This window comes from Poecilia mexicana, unplaced genomic scaffold (assembly GCF_051168715.1).
Source record: "Poecilia mexicana isolate PSO_F unplaced genomic scaffold, ASM5116871v1 scaffold_9, whole genome shotgun sequence".
NCBI lineage: Eukaryota > Metazoa > Chordata > Actinopteri > Cyprinodontiformes > Poeciliidae > Poecilia > Poecilia mexicana.
The window spans coordinates 7,384,360-7,402,245 of NW_028263378.1; the positions used below are offsets into that span (position 1 = coordinate 7,384,360).

The 17,886-nt window shown below is 38.1% G+C and overlaps 2 protein-coding genes across 2 annotated transcripts in view; both read right to left on the minus strand.

The window, feature by feature from the left end:
* Positions 1–6,036: 6,036 nt before the first annotated feature.
* LOC106933857 (monocarboxylate transporter 13) lies at positions 6,037–14,323 on the minus strand. Its single transcript, XM_088008705.1, has 5 exons — positions 13,425–14,323; positions 12,326–12,618; positions 12,090–12,233; positions 9,208–9,990; positions 6,037–7,200 (listed from the first exon to the last, which is right to left on the minus strand). The coding sequence occupies exons 2-5, from the start codon at positions 12,525–12,527 to the stop codon at positions 6,992–6,994; spliced, it is 1,338 nt and encodes a 445-aa protein (XP_087864831.1). The 5' UTR covers positions 12,528–12,618; positions 13,425–14,323; the 3' UTR covers positions 6,037–6,991.
* Positions 14,324–14,403: 80 nt separating this feature from the next.
* Positions 14,404–17,886, minus strand: part of jak2b (Janus kinase 2b) — a 29,903-nt gene continuing 26,420 nt past the window's right edge. Inside the window, exons 23-24 of the mRNA XM_015013382.2 lie at positions 16,135–16,248; positions 14,404–15,206 (exon numbers count right to left, since the gene is read on the minus strand). Of these exons, the coding sequence (XP_014868868.2) occupies positions 15,099–15,206; positions 16,135–16,248 (222 nt within the window). The 3' untranslated portion in view covers positions 14,404–15,098. The remainder of the gene's footprint in view (positions 15,207–16,134; positions 16,249–17,886) is intronic.

The window sequence follows — 17,886 nt, forward strand, 5'->3', positions numbered from 1 at the left end:
GTGTATGAAAATATCTAAGCAAAGGGCAGAACAAAGTGTTCTGGACCAGATTGGATTCGACACAGAGGCGCAAAAAGTGGTTATGCACTGTATGCAGCGCATAGGGGCGATACACTAGAGGGGGCGCAAAAACGATGTGGGGATTTTTTTTTCTAGTCAGTATTTTACATACCTATCAGCTGTTTGTGTATGAAATGATCAGTAACACAGGAACAGCACTGATTAGGCACCCCACCCCTCCTGCCAGCCGCTCTCCCCTCCCATACAGGTAGCTAGGGCTCACGTCCCTTCGAGAACGCGCTGAGGCGCGTTTTTTTCTTTCTTTTAAATTTGTAAATACATTTCTTATAAATTCTGCAGCGAGGTCCTTCTCAAATAACAAAGTAATGGTGGGTAACTATGGCAACCAGTGACAGTTTAAAAGCCCGCCTACTCTTTCTGCAGTCAGGTTGCGCGCGCATCCTCCATGTTCATAAAAAACCCATCAGACAAGCCCCCTCTGAATATCAAATGAAACTGTGACATCACAATGTGACATCACAATGTAACTCCAAAGGCAGAATTCTGACATCACCAGGGATTATATAAGCTCGTCACATCGATCTACTTTCTTCACAACCTGTTAGCAGCCGTTGTTAATAGTTTCTCTTGAGAATTTACTAAGCAGTTCACAGCAGGATTTTCAATTTTGGTGCACATTTCTTTTGGAGATCAAGATTATCGTGAAATCTTGACTCAGTTTTAGAGAAGTGATTTTATCTTAGAACCTGAAACAAGCAAAGGTTACGATGCAGTCCATCGCTAGAGAGCAGGAGACAGTCGATGTAGCGGAGGAGGAACAGCCCTCTAAGTCTGAGGAACAGACACCAAAGACGACGATCATCAAGAAGAAAAAGATAACAATTCAAATCGGGTTAGAGACACATGCTCCCGCTGATCTAAGGTCTCCAGCTGAAAGTACTGGAATGGAGGACATTTTACTGGTTACCAAACAGGAATCGATCTCCGTACTGCAAGTGACACCAGAGAAAGAACAGTTCTCTATGTCCAGCACTGAAAATGTTAACAAGCAGGACACTTTTCTGCTTGAAGAAGAAGGTGATCAGGAAGATTGCTTAAAAAATGAGATTTGCAAAGCGGAACCTGTGATTTTTACAACACAAGCAAGTGAACCAAAATGTACATGTGAAGGCAAATTTAAGGAAGCTGAACTGGAATATATCAAGCAGCTTGATGAGATGCTTGATATAAATAATAAACTAAAAGCTAAACTTAAACAGCAGGACGATCTGATGAGGAAAATACTCTCAGAGAGAAGTGAATCCATGAAGTCAATGGTTTCTATTGAAATTAAGACAGATTCACAGGACAGCTCACAGCAGGAAGCAGTGCATTACCAATCTGCTTCAGTACAAATGGAGATGGACAAACAGGAAACCAGCGATCAACTAAAACCAGTTTGTCAAACGATTTCGACGCAAACAGAGATGGAAACCCTCGATGAAAACATTTCTGGAGCAAACAGTGAACAAGACATTTTAGAACCAGAAACAGTTGGGAGCCAGACCGCCTCCATCAAATATTACATTAATTTGATTCAATCAGTGATCTCTGGCCACCAGCAAGTCTCTGAAGAGGAAATGAGACAGGCAGCTATGAATGCTGCCTCTGAATTGGAAAACCTTAAAAGTAAAAAAGTTTCTGTAGTAAATACTGAAAATAAAGAAGTTTCTATACAAGAAACTGTTGGGAGTCAGACCGCCTCCATCAAATATTACATTAATTTGATTGAAGCTGTGATCTCTGGCTCCCAGCAAGTCTCTGAAGAGGAAATGAGACGGGCAGCTATGAATGCTGCCTATGAATTGGAAAACCTCAATCGTAAAAATGTTTCTAAAGTAAATACTGAACAAGGAGTAATAGTTGAAGATCAGACGGCCACCATCATAAATGAGATTCATAGAAATCGGGAATCAGAAACTCAAGCAACTGAAGAGTCAGCTGAGCAGAGCAATATCTCTGCCCAAAAAGAGAGACCCAGGAAAAATATTTCACTGTGGAGGCGAATCAAAAAGGCTTTCACTCCAAAACAGCGGCGCAAATTCAAAGACAGACAGTAAGTCCCTCCAGTGTAGACATCAACTTATGTCTCCGGTACATTAGATTTGAAAGGGGGGTGGGGCCACCTGTGGGTTGGGTAATTGGTGGGAATTGGAGAAAGAAGTACTGTTGTTGTTATTTGGACATTTTAATATTAAAAAGCCAGGACTGCACGGTGGGAAACGTCTCCCCGTGTAGGTGTGGGTTCACTCCGGGTGCTCCAGCTTCCCCCACATTCAACAACATCAGTACTCATGTTCATCCATTGTAAGGCTTTTATTTCTAATTCTAAACAGAAAATAATACAACCACATTTATTAACTAAAGGGAGATTTAGAAAAGAGCCTTTTAGAGTATAAACCTATACAAATTGGGAAAAATTTTGAAAACTAATAATCTTTCTGGGCAAGAAAACATATGTGTGTGTGTGTGTGGGTGTGTGTGTGTGTGTGTGTAGGTAGGTAGGTATCTGTATCTAAATCTATCTATCTCTCTCTCTATATATATATATATATCAATCTGTCTCTTTCTCTATAAATATATATAAATCTACATATAGATATCTATATATGTATATAGTACATATCTATCTATCTATCTATCTATCTATCTATCTATCTATCTATCTATCTATCTATCTATCTATCTATCTATCTATCTATCTATCTATCTATCTATCTATCTATCTATCTATCTATCTATCTATCTATCTATCTATCTATCTATCTATCTATCTATCTATCTATCTATCTATCTATCTATCAAAATCACATTGTATCATTATTTATCATTTTACCAATATGCTGCAGTTGCTTGTAATTTACACAAGATGGCGCCAGATACCAGCTCATTTGCTGACATCTGTATATCTGCCGTCATTTTTTGAGGTTTCATTGCATCAGTTGCTACCAATAAATTTAGAGTTCAAGGACAAATAAGTTGCTAAATATAAAACATATTATGGATAAACAACTGATTATGAGGGCGATTAAATACATAATTGCTGCGAACAAAGATTATTTGAGAAGAACCATGCAGAAATTTCAGAATAAATTAACTTTTTATTTCCATCCTTTTTATAAGTGGGTATAAACAATAGATCACTAGATATGATATGAAGTGACAGTCAGATGTTTACATGTAGAAATCATATTATTTCATTATTATTCTGTGCTTCAACTTAATCTTTTTTTTTTTGTTGTTGTTTCTGCAGCGACACAGATTTGCTGTGCGCGGCCGCGTCGAGATCAGGAAGACCGGTTCCTTAAAGCTGTGCCAATCTAGTCTTTCTAGCGCTTATTTTAAAATTCATCTAAACGGAAAGTCTACAGAAAGAATTGTTGGACAGGTATAGAGTTGTTGGATACGTTTAACCCAATAAAATAGTTTCCCAGGATTAATCATAATGAAATATAAAAGAAATTGTCATTGAGAGCATTTCAAGCCAAGTATACAACAAAACAATATACCTTGTTTCCCTGACATAAAACATTAATGTTCACAAAAAGTGATATGTTGTGTTCTTAGCCTTTCAGCAAAACCTCTGACATGTTCGCATACACCTCAGAAAGTATGTAGTTGCCCCCTGATTCTACAGGTGCTATTTTCTCCATTTGTTTAATGCCACAATACAAACCAAAATTAAATCAGAAATGGGGATTTCTTTCACAACCCAGGCAAAAACTTAAGTTTGTCAAAATCAGCAAAAAAAGTTTAAAATGTCAGATCCTCCAGCTGCAGTATCAACTGTTACCATGTGGTGATAGTTTAGTATGAGGCAGATAATCTGTGAAAAGATTAATCTCTTGAACTGAGCTACTGTTACTGTAAATGAACCACTCTGACCAAAAACAACCAATCAGAGCCAGGAGGAGGGTCTTATCGCTGTCAATCAATCTTATGTACTCACTGCTCAATGTGCTAATAGAGAAACAACTTACTACAGGAAAACTTTATCTGCTGACATTGGTGGCTATGCTAACTAGCCTTACATTCATAACAGGCTATGCTAGCTACAGCATAATAGAGACTGAGTGAAGTGGGAGTGAGGTTGAGCAGTGCCACATGAGATTGTGATTGACAGCGCTAAGACACACCTCCTGTCTCTGACTGCTTCCAGTTAGCGCTGGGAGAAAGCAGAGGAGCTCTTGTTTATACAAATCTGTCTCATACAAACAAATATGTAACAAAAAAAGTACTGCAGCTTTAAACTACTCCACCTTTAGATTTCAAGTGGAAGCAAATCATTTATCAGATGATTAATTTTTCATTGTTGAAACTATTATTTTAGCTTCAACACAAGCACTTGAACCATGTGACCAGCCGCACACTGAGCTGGTTGCATAACTCCTCTCTGAACATCCCAGCCGCTTGTGGAGCTTGTCCCTCTCTGAGCACGTCCACATCCTGGTGTCGGTTTCATTCTGCGGCGCGCGGCCCCCCGAGGCGCCTCAGCTGGCTGCCTGGGACGGGCTCTCTGCTCCGGACCAGCCAGCATGCCTAGGTGGGCCCCATGTGGGGGAAAGAAGGGCTGATATATGGGTCCCATATGGGTTTGTCCGCGGGTTCCACGATGGCCCCACATGGGTTTGCCCATGTAGGGCCACAGCCCACATGGGCCCTACATGGGCCCTACATGGGCCCTAAATGGACAAACCCAGGTGGGCCACCACCATATAGGGCCCATGTAGTGCCCATGTGGGCTGTGGCCCTACATGGGCAAACCCATGTGGGGCCATCGTGGAACCCGCGGACAAACCCCTATGGGACCCATATGGCCTGCCCTCCTTTTCCCCACATGGGGCCCACCTGGGCATGCTGGCAGGAAAACACTGAACCCTTTAATATGTTTGGGAGTTTGGGTTTAATTAGTCATGTAACCTATTAACTCAAAATCAATGATTCTGAATTAACAAATCAATGACTTGTTAACTCAAAATCACTGGTTTTGACTTAATAAGTCATATGACTTGGAACCTATTGAAGAAAACGCCTTAATTTTGACTTTAAAAGATGTAAGAATAGTAAAAAAAAATGGCCGTCCAGTCTAATAGAACAATTTCACTCTGGTTTTGAGTGGATAAGTGACATGACCCAGAAGCTATCGAGAAAAAATAATGCATTTTGACACTGCTAAAAAAATATAAAAAGAACTAAAATGGAATCAAACTAAGTGCCTCAAAAGAATTTCACACTGATTTTGAGTTAATAGGTCACATGACTTTGAAGTTATTGAAGAAATAAACTATTTTTTAAAATCTGAAATTACCTAAAAAATGCAAACGGGCTCAAATAAAAAAAGTGTGCTTCATCTATTCAATTTCACATTGATTTTCAGTTTAATTTGCATCTTGTTTTATGTTTTACAGAGTCATGATAACTTCCTTATTGGTTTAGATCCTTTTGTTTTATTTATTTACATCAAAATCAGAGAAACGGTCGAACTTTTCTCTTGAAAATGAGATTTTACAGTCAACTCATTCTCCTTCATAATTACCACATATTCTCTGTTAACGTTGCAGATATTCACCACTCCTCTGCAGCTCCAGCCTTTTAGGTTTTTGTGCTATGTAGGAACAATTAGTTCATTTGTTTAAAAAGGAAAAGTCGACCCCGGAGCCTCAACAGCTTTCCCAGGTTTGTTTGTGGGACAGATGAACCTGTGACTTGGAAAAATACGAACAAACTGTTTCCGTTTGTCCTGAATATTCTGGTTATAAAAAGACTGAACAAGATGCAGAATTCAGAGGGGAAATGTGGGAGTCTCTCAGGATTTGATAAAGCAAAGTAACGCTAATAATAATAATAATAATAATAATAAACTATTAAGAGCGAAAGCTGACAATTAGTCAGAGAACAAACTAAACCAAAAGGCCTTTTCACAGTTGATGTTTATGAGTTCATCCTAGGTCTGCTGACAAATCGATTGTAATTGAATTATTTGTTTTTGGAGATTTAATTTTTTCTTTTTTTTCTCCAGCAAAGCTCCACTTTGGTTTCCAGAGTGATGTCAACCCACCCAGCTACGACCAGCGTCTGTTTTACAGCTTTTATTTATTTCAACTTTGAATTACGGTCAAGTCCCAGAAACAATTATCAAGATAAAAGCCACATTTTAAAGATATTTTCTGTAACTTGTAATTTTTTAAGGAAAAAAAAAAGTGGGGGAAAAATAAATTAAAATCAGAAATCAAATTTCGTATAAAATTTTATTTTTTTAAATAAAAAGAAAATTTCCCAGCATCCGTTCATCCCAGTAAGAATAACAAAAACGATTTGGATCTCAGGACAGGAAAGCTGCTGCTCAGTAAATGACTGATTCAGTTTATTTAAGATCACATAGAAAAAACTTATAAAACTTACTGCATATTTATTTGAGGAAAAGAAAACAGCACATTCCAGTATAAATGTGTATAAAACATGTTGGCGGTAGTGTCATCGTTTAGCTAATTTAGCAGCATAATGAATAATGAATTTCATCCCTGAACGTTTGTCTTCCTCTAAAACGGCAATAATGGAAAAAAGAAGAAAAGCTTTGAAACAGGCAAATCAAAGTTTTGACTGTAATCGAGCTGGAAGAGGAGATTACATGTGTTATAAACATTTTTCTGAGCAAAATAAAATCTGAGTGAAGCTCAGTTGTGAAACTCCAATCAAAAGTCACCGGGAAGACTTAGATTTTTCCCACTCAGTTTGTTAAAACTGCCATGTTTTGTCTTTAATCCTTTGGTCTACTTTCAGGTGAATCATATGAAGTTTGTGTGGTTTTTCTTTTTTTTGCGGGTGTATAGAAAATTAATCTCACAACCCAGCCAAACACAAACACATTTGTTTAACTCAGTCCGAGCCACATCGTCCGGCGTCCGCTCAGTCTTCACACACTGGCCTTAAGTTAAGATTCTTGTGCAACAACGAGTCCTTCGATTTTCCCCGTGTCCCCGTCGCCCTCGTAGTGGATCGTCTGGTGGCCGGCGGCCTCCACAGATTTCCTCCTCTGGACGAGGCGGTCGACCACGACGACAAACACAGCTGACGTAACGAGGCAGAAGCCCGAGAGGTAGAAGGCAGCGCCGAAGTTGTTCGTTTGGTCCACCAACCAGCCTGCAGCGGAAGACAAAGGGTGACAACTGTACACTATTCCAACGATTAATTGATTAATCAGATAAAAAATTTGTCTCGTTCTGCAGATTTTTCATTTAACCACTTTAAGCCTTAATGTAAAAAAATTAAAATGAATAAGTCAGTGACTTTTTAAAATAAGAAAATAAACATTTTATTGCCTAAAATGGCATAACAGCATTCCTTTAATCCTTTAAACATTTGTAGATGAATTGACTATTTTTTGGATTAACTGATTAATAATTGGATAGGAAAATGTTGCTTTTACAGAAGTAAAACTATTCTGGTTCTGTGCCTGCTGAGTCAGTACTTTGTGGAATTAACTTTTGCAACAATTGCTGCTGAAAGTTTCAGGGATTTGTCTCTACCAACATTTTGCATATAGAGACTGAAATTATGACCCATTTTTCTTTGCGGAAAAGTCCAAGATCAATCAAACTGGGTAGAGAGATACTGAGATTTGACCTGCTTTAAACTAGAAAAGTGCACATTTTCCTTCCAAGTCACAATTAATTGCTATTCTGTGTTGGTTTGTCAAGTAAAATCCTAATAAACTCATCGAGGTTTTGGGGTTATAACTTGATAAAAATGTGGAAAACTTTAAGGTGAGTGAATATTTTACAAACCACCGGAAGGACTGCAGATAGATTAGCATAAGTCAGCATCAAGGGTATTAACTCCTCCTGTAGATGGCGCTCTAATGTCAAAGCAGCCAGTATACACTGCAAAAAAAATCCTGCTACGATAACATCAGCTGAACAGAAATCAACAGAAATGTATAGTTCCCCTCAAAATGCAATCTTCCTGTTCCTGACTGATTAACACGTTATTTTGCTTGCAAATGTAAACAAAAATCTCCACAAATCCACATCTGGAAAAATGCAAAGAATGGGAATTTACAGTCAGTTTTTATCTATAGTTCTTCTGAAGCTGTAGTGATGAAAAAAGTATTTTTCTCTTTTATTTAGCAGCTTTAGCTTTTAGTGAAATTCAAAAACTCTGAACAAAGCATTAAAATTAATCAGCATTTCTCCAGAAAATGTAATGTAGCTCATGCAGTTTCTGCCAGGACGCTTCAGTCTGGAGAAATGTAAAGAGTAAACTATTTACTCGCAGAGGAATTCACTGAGAAAACATGCAGGTGATTTAAACTCGAGAGCATTTGACGTTTCTTTGATGCGAGGCCAGTTTCAGTTCATAATCCTCGCAAGATTATCACAGATTAGTTTTTATCTCTGACAGCAATGGAAACCATGAGAAAAGAAATGTGCACATAACCAGTCAGAAATGGACTTTTTAGCAACATTGTTGTCAGTTTTATTTGTTCTTCTCTAAAGTTTAATAAAGATTATGGGGCTTTGACTCCCCACTGGGATATTTTGTTGTTTTTCTACCAGTATTCTCTTCTGAGATGCTTTTCAAAGCCTTAAATATTTTATTCTGATCTAATTTAAATGCTGCTTTCTACCAGACAAAAGTTATTAAATATTTAAAATAGGAATAAGTAATAAAATATAATCAATTCTTGCCCAGATTTCATGGAAACAATTTTAATGATATTTTACAGTTGTTAGAATCATTTATCATTTAATCATTTGTCAATTTTGTATTTAGGATAAAAAATAAAATAAAAAAAGAAAAAGCTCATATTAAGCACTTTTTGTTATCCAATTATTAATTATTAATAAATTATTGAATGAAATGAAGAGTTTTTACATCCAGTTTTTGGTAGAAGGAGAGGGAAAAAGAGAAAAACAATAAATCAAATGTAAATCACTGAGGTCAGTTTCATTTATCATGCAGTTAATTGATTTATTGGTTATTACGGCAGGCCCAGTCAGAATAATTAATGACTAAAATAATCGTTAGCTGCAACCCTGATTAAAACATCGATGCCAGTTTTATAAAAACACCTGCTGGTTACAGCATCGAGGTCTCAAATCTTGTTGCTTTGGCTCCAGTGAACACAAAACGTTATAAAATGCTCACCTCCAGCAGGTGGCCCGATGAAGCCGCCGATGCTCCTGAACAGCATGAAGAGCCCCAGGCCGCTGTCGAAGCCCTCCAAGCTCACAATGTCCACGATGGAGGTGACGTGAATGGCAACCATGCAGCCGAACAGGAAGCCGTAGAGCGAGGCGAACACCAGAACGGACCAGTAGTCGTGACTGATGGGCAGCAGGAGCAGCACGACCCCCAGCAGCGTCGTAACGATGGTGAGCAGCTGCAGGTTCCTCAGGAGCCTCATGTTAGCCAGCCAGCCACAGAACAGCCTGCCGACCAGGTCGGCGACGGCCATGACAGACAGGATGAACGCGGGCCAGTACTTATTGATCCCCAAGCTGTTGGCAAAGGGAACCAGGAAGAGGGTCGGGGTGAAAAACCCGGCAGCTGCAAAGATCGCAAACAGGATGTAGAGAAGAAGTTCGGGTTTTTTCAGCAGGCCGCAGTGGAAGACCGCCTTCTTCTTTGGTGGTAGCGCAGCAGCACTGTCCTCTGCGCTCTCTTTGAGGTTGGTTTGTGAGGCTCGAGTTGCCTCCAGGGGTCTCATGAGCGCACCGCAAACACACAGGTTGAGCTGAAGGCCTCCGATGATGAGCAACGCGCCCTGCCAGCTGTACTTCTCGATGAGCCACTTGAACAGCGGGCTGAAAACGATGGCAAAGACACACTCCCCTGAGCTGGCGATGGCGTAGGCGATGGGGCGCCATCTTGAAAAGTAGTGATTCACCATGCTGATAGCAGGAACCCATGAGAATGAGATACCTGTTCCTGGAAGCAGAAGAAGAAAAATGTTTGCTGGAATTCATTATATCTGCAGGTGATACTGGTATCTTCTGTACGGGAGGAAACATCCAACTACTCTCACAGATGGTCACTACAGAAATGAAATGACTAAAACAACATGTTTTTATTAAATTTTGATAAAATTAAATTCATGATATATGGAAACCGAAATAACCAAGACCATAATGTAATCAAGATATCTATCGACAGTGTTGATTTAAAACAAAGTCCATGAAATCAGATTTTTGCATGACATACTGGATGATAAATTTAGCTGCAAAGTAAAATCAAAACTAACCAGAAGTGTTGCCATTTTGACTTTAATTTGACTGAAAATCTTTAACAAAGGCTGTAAATAGACTGATTTGAAAAGAACGTAAAGTCAAGAAGTGTCATTCTACCAGACTCATGGTGCAACTTGGTTATTGCCCCTTTATATTTCTTCAAACAGATTTATTTTATTTATAGAGAAGGATTTAAAATGATTTAACCTTGCTCTCAACTTGTGTTCATCAGCGGTGTGAATACTTCTGAGAGCAACCGAATGTCTGTAAACTGGCTAAAAAGTTATTAATGCTTGAAAAACTCAGATGCTTTTGGCTATTTGACTGTTGAAGCACCCAGAGTTCAGTACCTTGGAGAACAAATACAATTTATTTTGCTTGAATAATAATAATAATAATAATAATAATAATAATAATAACTACCTTGCCTTGTAATCTCTCCTGTTTCTCTGGAACAACTTGACTTATTTCAGAAAACATAAAAACAGATCATAGCGACAATAAGACATTGAAGTCTTTGTTGTGAAATCAAAAGACGATCATAATATGTAATTAAAGGGTGAGTCATGAACCTTTTGTAAAGATGGGTAACAAGTGCTCAAAGATCAGTCTTGTATTGTACAGTGATATAGTCAGGAAAAATTAAGCCTTAAATAAAGAATACTTAATTTAAAGCTTTAGAAATAATAGTTCTTAACAAACAAGTGGCACAATTATTGGTATTGATAACAAACTTATTAAAATAAATGCAGCTGAAGCATTTGCTTCTTCTTCAAGTTGATCGTAGTTTCTAGAAACTTGTAATTAGTAATACGTAATATCTAATTTATCTTGGGTATAAATGTGATTTACAAAGAATTGTGATGAGATGGTATAAAAAAAATCCAAACAGTTCTCTTGGAGAACTCAAGGAAAAACTGACATCTTGTGGTAATCAAATCTTCATAATGACTTTACCTGAAACTGTGTTTTTGATCAGACTCAAGTTAAACTAAAACTCAAAGATGTTAGTGAAACAAAAAGGATGAATATGTGGAGGAGCAGCTCTTGTACGGTGGGAGATCTGTGATGCTGTGGGCCTGCTTCTCTTCCAAATGTTCTGTAATTCTTGTTAGTGGATGAAACCAAGGACTGTTTGAAACTCTAAACAAAACACAAAATGTTTACTAATTACAAAGTGAATTTTTTTAAACAATTTGATAATTACATACTTTTTTATTTTAAGGATTTTTACACATCTTTACCAAGATTACAAAAAAATTGTGTCCATCAAATTCAATCGTAGTTGATAGGGAAAAAACAACTAAGGTTTGTGATTCAGGAGCAAAAGAGTCAAAATGTTTCACTCTGGTTGTAGACGCTGTTTAAGCTTACAATTGGTGAGAGTGAGAGATGTAGTAGTTTGTAATTTTACCACTTTATTTGTGCTCATATCGGTAAAGCCGTATAATACATTAAATAATATTATTTCTTTGTCTGCTGCTTACAACTGCAGTGTCACACGGAAATATTTTCATTTCTTAAGTCTGATTAAACTCAGAAGAGACTAAATACACAAAGATCAAGACAAGACAGGGAGTGTTGAACCAGGCAGTCAGTGACTTCTTAAAGCAAGATTGCATGACAGTTAAAAAGAAAAAACTGTTCTTCCATACCTTTAGTTCTGCTTCTTTTTATTTACCAAACCAATGAAGCAATGGAAAAAGTCTTCCAAAAAGCAAATGACTGAAGCTTTTAATGATGTAATTTATCAGGAAAAGTTCACCAAGCAATTAAATACAGTCAGGAAGTCTTACCTACCTTCTAGGACGCCCATAGTGAGGTAGAGCCAAGGCAGATTGATGTCCAGAGAGGCCAGCGACATCCCCAAAGTACACAGAACTCCTCCAACTACGATGACCACTCTCTGAGAAAACCGTAACGTCAGAGCACTGGCTGCTGGAGCTAGTTAAAAAAACAGCAACAACAAAAGAAACTATAAAAAATACACTGGTTTTAAAATAAGTTGCACTGTCAACAAAAAGCCACACGCTTACCTCCTATATGAAACATAGCAATAGTTGTGGAAGAAACCCATGAGGTAGTGCTGGTCAGGACTCCAAAGTGACTCTGGATCTCCAGGAAGAAGTGGCCGAAGTTTTTGAGGACAGCTCCGGTAAGACCCATAGCAAAAAAGGCTGAAGCGACCACCACCCAGCCGTACCCCCCGTCTGGAGGTCCGACTCTCCTGGACTTCATCTCCAGCTACCCGGCAGGCTGCTCTCCCGGCTGCCGCTCGGAGGCTGTTACGTAATGATCCCCCATGTGGGAAGGACTCATGAAAATGAGTCTGCAATGTGCACAGATGTACAGAAGTTATAATAGTACAGCAAAAGCGATGCCTTAAAATGCTAACATAAATATTGTTTGTCACTGTATAAAAATATAGGACCTTCAGAAACGCATAAAGACAATTACAAAGTCAGCCGGAAGAAACTTTCCAGAATTAAAGGACTAATTTCCCAGGAGGATCTTAAGCAATGCATAAATGATACCCTCAAGATCATACTTTTGACTTATCACGCCAAGTATATTTTACAAATATGTAAAATAACCTGTTATTGTGCCCTGCTGTATAACAGGTTGGATATGCTCACCACGCAGAGGGTCTTATGGTGCCAAGAATATGCAAAACGGATAAAATCTCACCCACGACTTTTGACAAAACTGGGAAATCTGGGATGAGATCATTTAATGTGTAACATTTTAACATCGGAGATGTCGCATTTTTAAATAAAACAAACTCCTTCTTCAAGATAAGCAGCAAAACTACTAAACATTTCACAAAATCCAAACGAGACATGCAGAGTTACTGAAAACAAAGGTTAAATTGTCGATTCACTTCTTTCCACGATGCTTTCTGTCCCTTACATTTGTTATCCTCTCAAATGCACTTACAGCAGCAGTGTTTTTTTCTCTTAAAGTCAAATTCAGAGCCCTTTAAATTGCTGTGCGCCTCTATTCGGACGTCTACGGTAAGCTCATCTAACCCCCCTCGAATACAACAACGTTTAAAATTACTCGAGTCCTAGATCTTCGTATCTCCTGGACAAACGCTACAGCATACAAACTCATTTTGAAACTAAAAACCAACACCTTATAAGGATTTTTTTCCCATCCGGATAGAAATGTCAGCGAATGGCTACGACCTTTTATGAAGCTAAAGCTGATACGTATCGAACGTCACATCCGATTTTCAAAACAAAGCCTGGTATTTTAATTGAATTTATTTACCTGGCGTTAAATTAATACATGTTACAGCATACGAACCAAACAACAACTGCTTAAAAAAAACAGACAAAAAAACAATAGGCCAACATAAATTTGTCTAAAATACGTCTATAGCAACGCAAACTGAACGTCACATCCGGTTGGTATTTCACAATAAAACACCACAATAATTATCTTTGAACTAATCTTATTAAAAGATGTTGGTTGTAGAACATTACAGAAGAACTTCGTCAGGCCTTCTGGTACAGAAATGTTAAATAATTTTCAGTAATGTAATCCTCTTACATTAGTTAACAGGATATAAACTTCTTTGGGTCAACTGGTAACTTTACATAGAACCTGATAAAAATCATATCTGGGATCTCCCAAGATTCCAGACACTTATAGCTACAGGAACCCCCTTGTTCAGATTATAACAAATAAAAAATTACCGTAATTATGCTGGTGATACCTTTCATTACTGTCACTTGGTGACTTAACTAATTTAAGCAATGAGCAGATGCACAGAACAAATGTGTGGATGTGCTATGACTTTCTTTAGCTGAATAAAAACAAAAACTTAGGTAATTCTGTTTTTTTGACCAAAGATTTGGACCAATTAAGAGCTAACACACATCTTCAACTTGAACAGCTAAATTTAGTATTTTTACAGAATACTGTAAAAATACTAAAACATTGAGTTTTAGTGTATCTAGCTTTTAAATTAAAGTAACAATGTAATAATAAAAAAATCAAAAGCATCACATGTTCCACTAATTTCCCAGTGGATCATGTGATTTCAACTATACATTACATTTGTGAAATGGAAGTTTTGAGGAAAATGAAGGAAATGCATGTAAAGAAATTTCTTCACAGATATAGTCTTTATTTTCACGCCACCTCTCACAATGAAAACAATGACAGATTTTTCAAATCACCTTTGTATGCACATACTTTAACAATGGCAGTTGCTGGCATCTCAAATATAGTGTTAACATTATTTAAATTTATAAAATTATAAAATCTTTCTGGACATATGTACACAATTTACGGCTATAATACAGTTAAGCACACACATTTAACAAAAAAAAAGAAGCTATCAGTCCACTTCTTCTCAGGTGACAGAAAAGGGGATGGCAAGAGCTAGCCCAGCTAGCCCTATGGACCTCTCATGCAGATGCACATACACGCACGCAAACACACACACACACTCACATAAACAGAGAACTTGTTCACCACAAGCGTCTGTAGCTTTAGTTCTGGCAACAGTCTCGTCACAGTCTCTATAGGTCCTTCAAGTCTTCTTTTAAACTTTGACCAAATACAGTTTCAGCAACATCCGCTTCAAAAGTTTGACCATCCAAACATTTCCAGGCCACTCAGCTGCTCCACATTACACAAATGCCTTGCTGGAAGGCACCTCGGCAGTAGTTCTCGAGCAGATCCTTGTTCCAAGTCACGGCGCTCCACTTTTCTTTGCTTTGGTCTTCATCCTTCTGCCACAATCAGGGCAACAGTGTTTCAAGTGTCGTGGTTCAACGTGAGGAGGGCACTTGACTTTTAAAACTCCTCACTGTCCCTGATCAGGTCGATGCGCAGAGCCAGCTTGTTAAAAGACGGACGCAGGGTTGGGTCTTTATCCCAACACTCCTCCATGATCTGGTAGATCTGGAAAGAAAAGGAAGAATGTCAGCAGAGAGTAAAGGAAATCAATCATTAGAGGTTTACGACACAGAAACATTTACAACAGAGGCGTCAAAATCTTTTGTCACATGGGTCAAAAGTATTTGTGGACAAGAAAAATATTCATAATTTATTTTATTTGTTTATTGTAATGTTTAAAGTAATGTTATTCATAATGGATCCAAAAGATAAAAAGAATTTTGCTGCATTGAAAAGAAAAAAAATCTAGTTTTTGAATTCTTTTGGACTTGACTGAACAAATGTATTCTGTCATAAGAACAGGATTTGGGTCACTTTCTTTCAAAACGCTTTAATAAATTAAACAAATGCTCTAAAAGTCTCCGATCTACATAGTTCTACTTATTTTATTTTTTATTTGATACAGATACAAGAAACAGAGATCAAGATCATCTAATGTTTGCATCACAGTGTTAATAGCCATAGCTAACTCACAACACTCAAAACTAGAAGGACCTTTAACAGTTTCAGTGAAAGGATCAACATGAAAATTGTATTAATTACATACAATTTTATATTATGAAAGCTTAGCTATAAAAAGACCAATACTCCATGATGTATTTAACTTTTTCCATTGTAAGAAAATTATGTCGATAGTAATTTTACACTGATTAAAATTAAAAAGCGTGAACCACTTGTGATGGATCAAATTTGAATCATTCTAGAAATGCAGTTGGGAGCCGCACAAAATCAGTCCAGGGGCCACAAGTGGCCCACGAGCCGCACTTTGGACATCCCTGATTCACGTTGACATGTTGGTTTGTGTAGCGTGACAAAGCAAAGCTGTCAGAGGAAGTCGTTATCAAAATCTAGGGAAAGTTGCTGTTATATGAAACAGTTGGTAGGACTTAATAAGAGCCATTCAGAGCTCATAGATAAACACATCGGTGCTTACCTCTGAAGGACAACCCAGGGGCTGAGGCAGCCTGCTGCCTGATTTGAGGAGCTCAATGAGGTGATAGACGATCAGCTGCCCCTGCTTATCGTTACCCATCATTGACATAAATACCTAAATGGGGGAAATAAGTGGAAAAAGATGGTGAATTTTAGGGCAAGTAGGAATTTTTCAGACTATAACTACAAAATTTAGTCCTTTATGTCACAGACAAACAAAGTAGGACATAAAAATAAAAGCAAAAGAAAAGTTTTTAAACATTTTTTACAATTATAATCTGGAAGTGTAGCACATATTCACATTCATCCCTCATGAGGAAATACTTCCTAGAATCTCCATTCACTGAAATCTGTCATGAAAAAACATCCAAACATTCAGACAAAAAATTGAATATTTGCTTTTCTTTGCAAAATAAGTCAAGCCTTGCCACAGAGCTCAATGAGTTTAGGTCTGGACTTTCACTCTGCCTTTCTAACACATAAATAATCTTTGTTTTAAACCATCCTATTGCAGCTCTGGTGTAATCTTGAGTTGTTCCCCTTCTCTATAATCAAACCTCCACCCCAGTCTCAAGCCTTACGTAGCCTCTAAGGTTTTTCTCTAGGGATTCCCTTGTATTTAGCTCCATTCAACTCTGACCAGCTTCCCAACTAAAAGAAAGAGGAAAAAAAGAGGTGAAGTAATTAATATTTATAAAGAAAATGCAAGGGAGAAAGATATGTGAGTATTTCACATTACTCATTCAGGTCCGAGTCCCGTTGGGAGATGTTTTTGGGGAACTGAGCCACATGCACATCAAGACATGAAGGATAACGTGCCTTGGCTGTCAGGTTATTGGAAAGAAGAGCATGTCTGGAGAGGGTTTATGTTTAATGGCGCTGTCATCCTACATGAATCAAACTGAAGCTTGCTCTCTGAATGTACACAGTGTTCTCAGAAGTACTGAAAGCCTTTACATCTAGCGTTCAAGCGAACATCCTGAGTTCAGTCTGCTCAGGTGAAAACAGGGTGAAAGACTCCACCCTCAGGCAGTCGAACCTCTTTTAGTCAAGACTCTACTCACATGTCGGGGCTCGTTTTTGGCCACTTTATAAAAAACGAAACAATGTGCTCTGAAGCCAAATACAGACACTGTGTACACTGTACTTGTGTCTCCTTAATGTGTTTGCTCAGTAGAGGTCCTGCATGTCTTTTCAAGTCTAGAGTTTCTCCAAAATCCTGTCAATTTCACTTGGGTGGAGGCATTTTATATAAATGTTTAGCACTTAATTTCACACTGTCATAAATGTTGCAAAAGACAGTTTTAGTTTCTTAAAAAGTGATGAATGAAAAACAGAAACCAACAAATGGATCGGAATAAAAATGGATCATGTGAAACGCCCAAACTGGAGTAATCTGATTGGATTCAGATTGATAGGTATGAATTTGTAACCTGCCTGTAAACATTGGTTCTGATCAGGCCATTCTGATTGTGGCACAGCAGCATAATTGCACAGGTGTGGCATATGACCAGGTGACATATTTCTACCTTTAATGGCTTGACGCTATGCAGGAGAAGCAAAGCAGGTCTGCTGATTTCTCACGCCGTAACGCAGGAGGACCAACAGCACATGTTGCTCAGCTTGTAGTTTAACCTTTATTATGACATGGCGCTGGTCCATCTGGGCGCCAAGGCGACACAGAACAGACAGACTGCGACTGTTTTTGATCAGGACCAAGAGAAGTAGAACTTCAGTGTTTTTTAAAGGAACA

Excerpts from the sequence above, each read along its gene's own strand:
- LOC106933857 (XM_088008705.1), bottom strand. The coding sequence starts at position 12,527 with ATGAAGTCCAGGAGAGTCGGACCTCCAGACGGGGGGTACGGCTGGGTG. Across the intron at positions 12,234-12,325 it reads TGCTATGTTTCATATAGGAG|CTCCAGCAGCCAGTGCTCTG; the intron begins GTAAGCGTGTGG and ends TTTTTTAACTAG. Across the intron at positions 7,201-9,207 it reads CATCGGGCCACCTGCTGGAG|GCTGGTTGGTGGACCAAACG; the intron begins GTGAGCATTTTA and ends CTTCCGCTGCAG.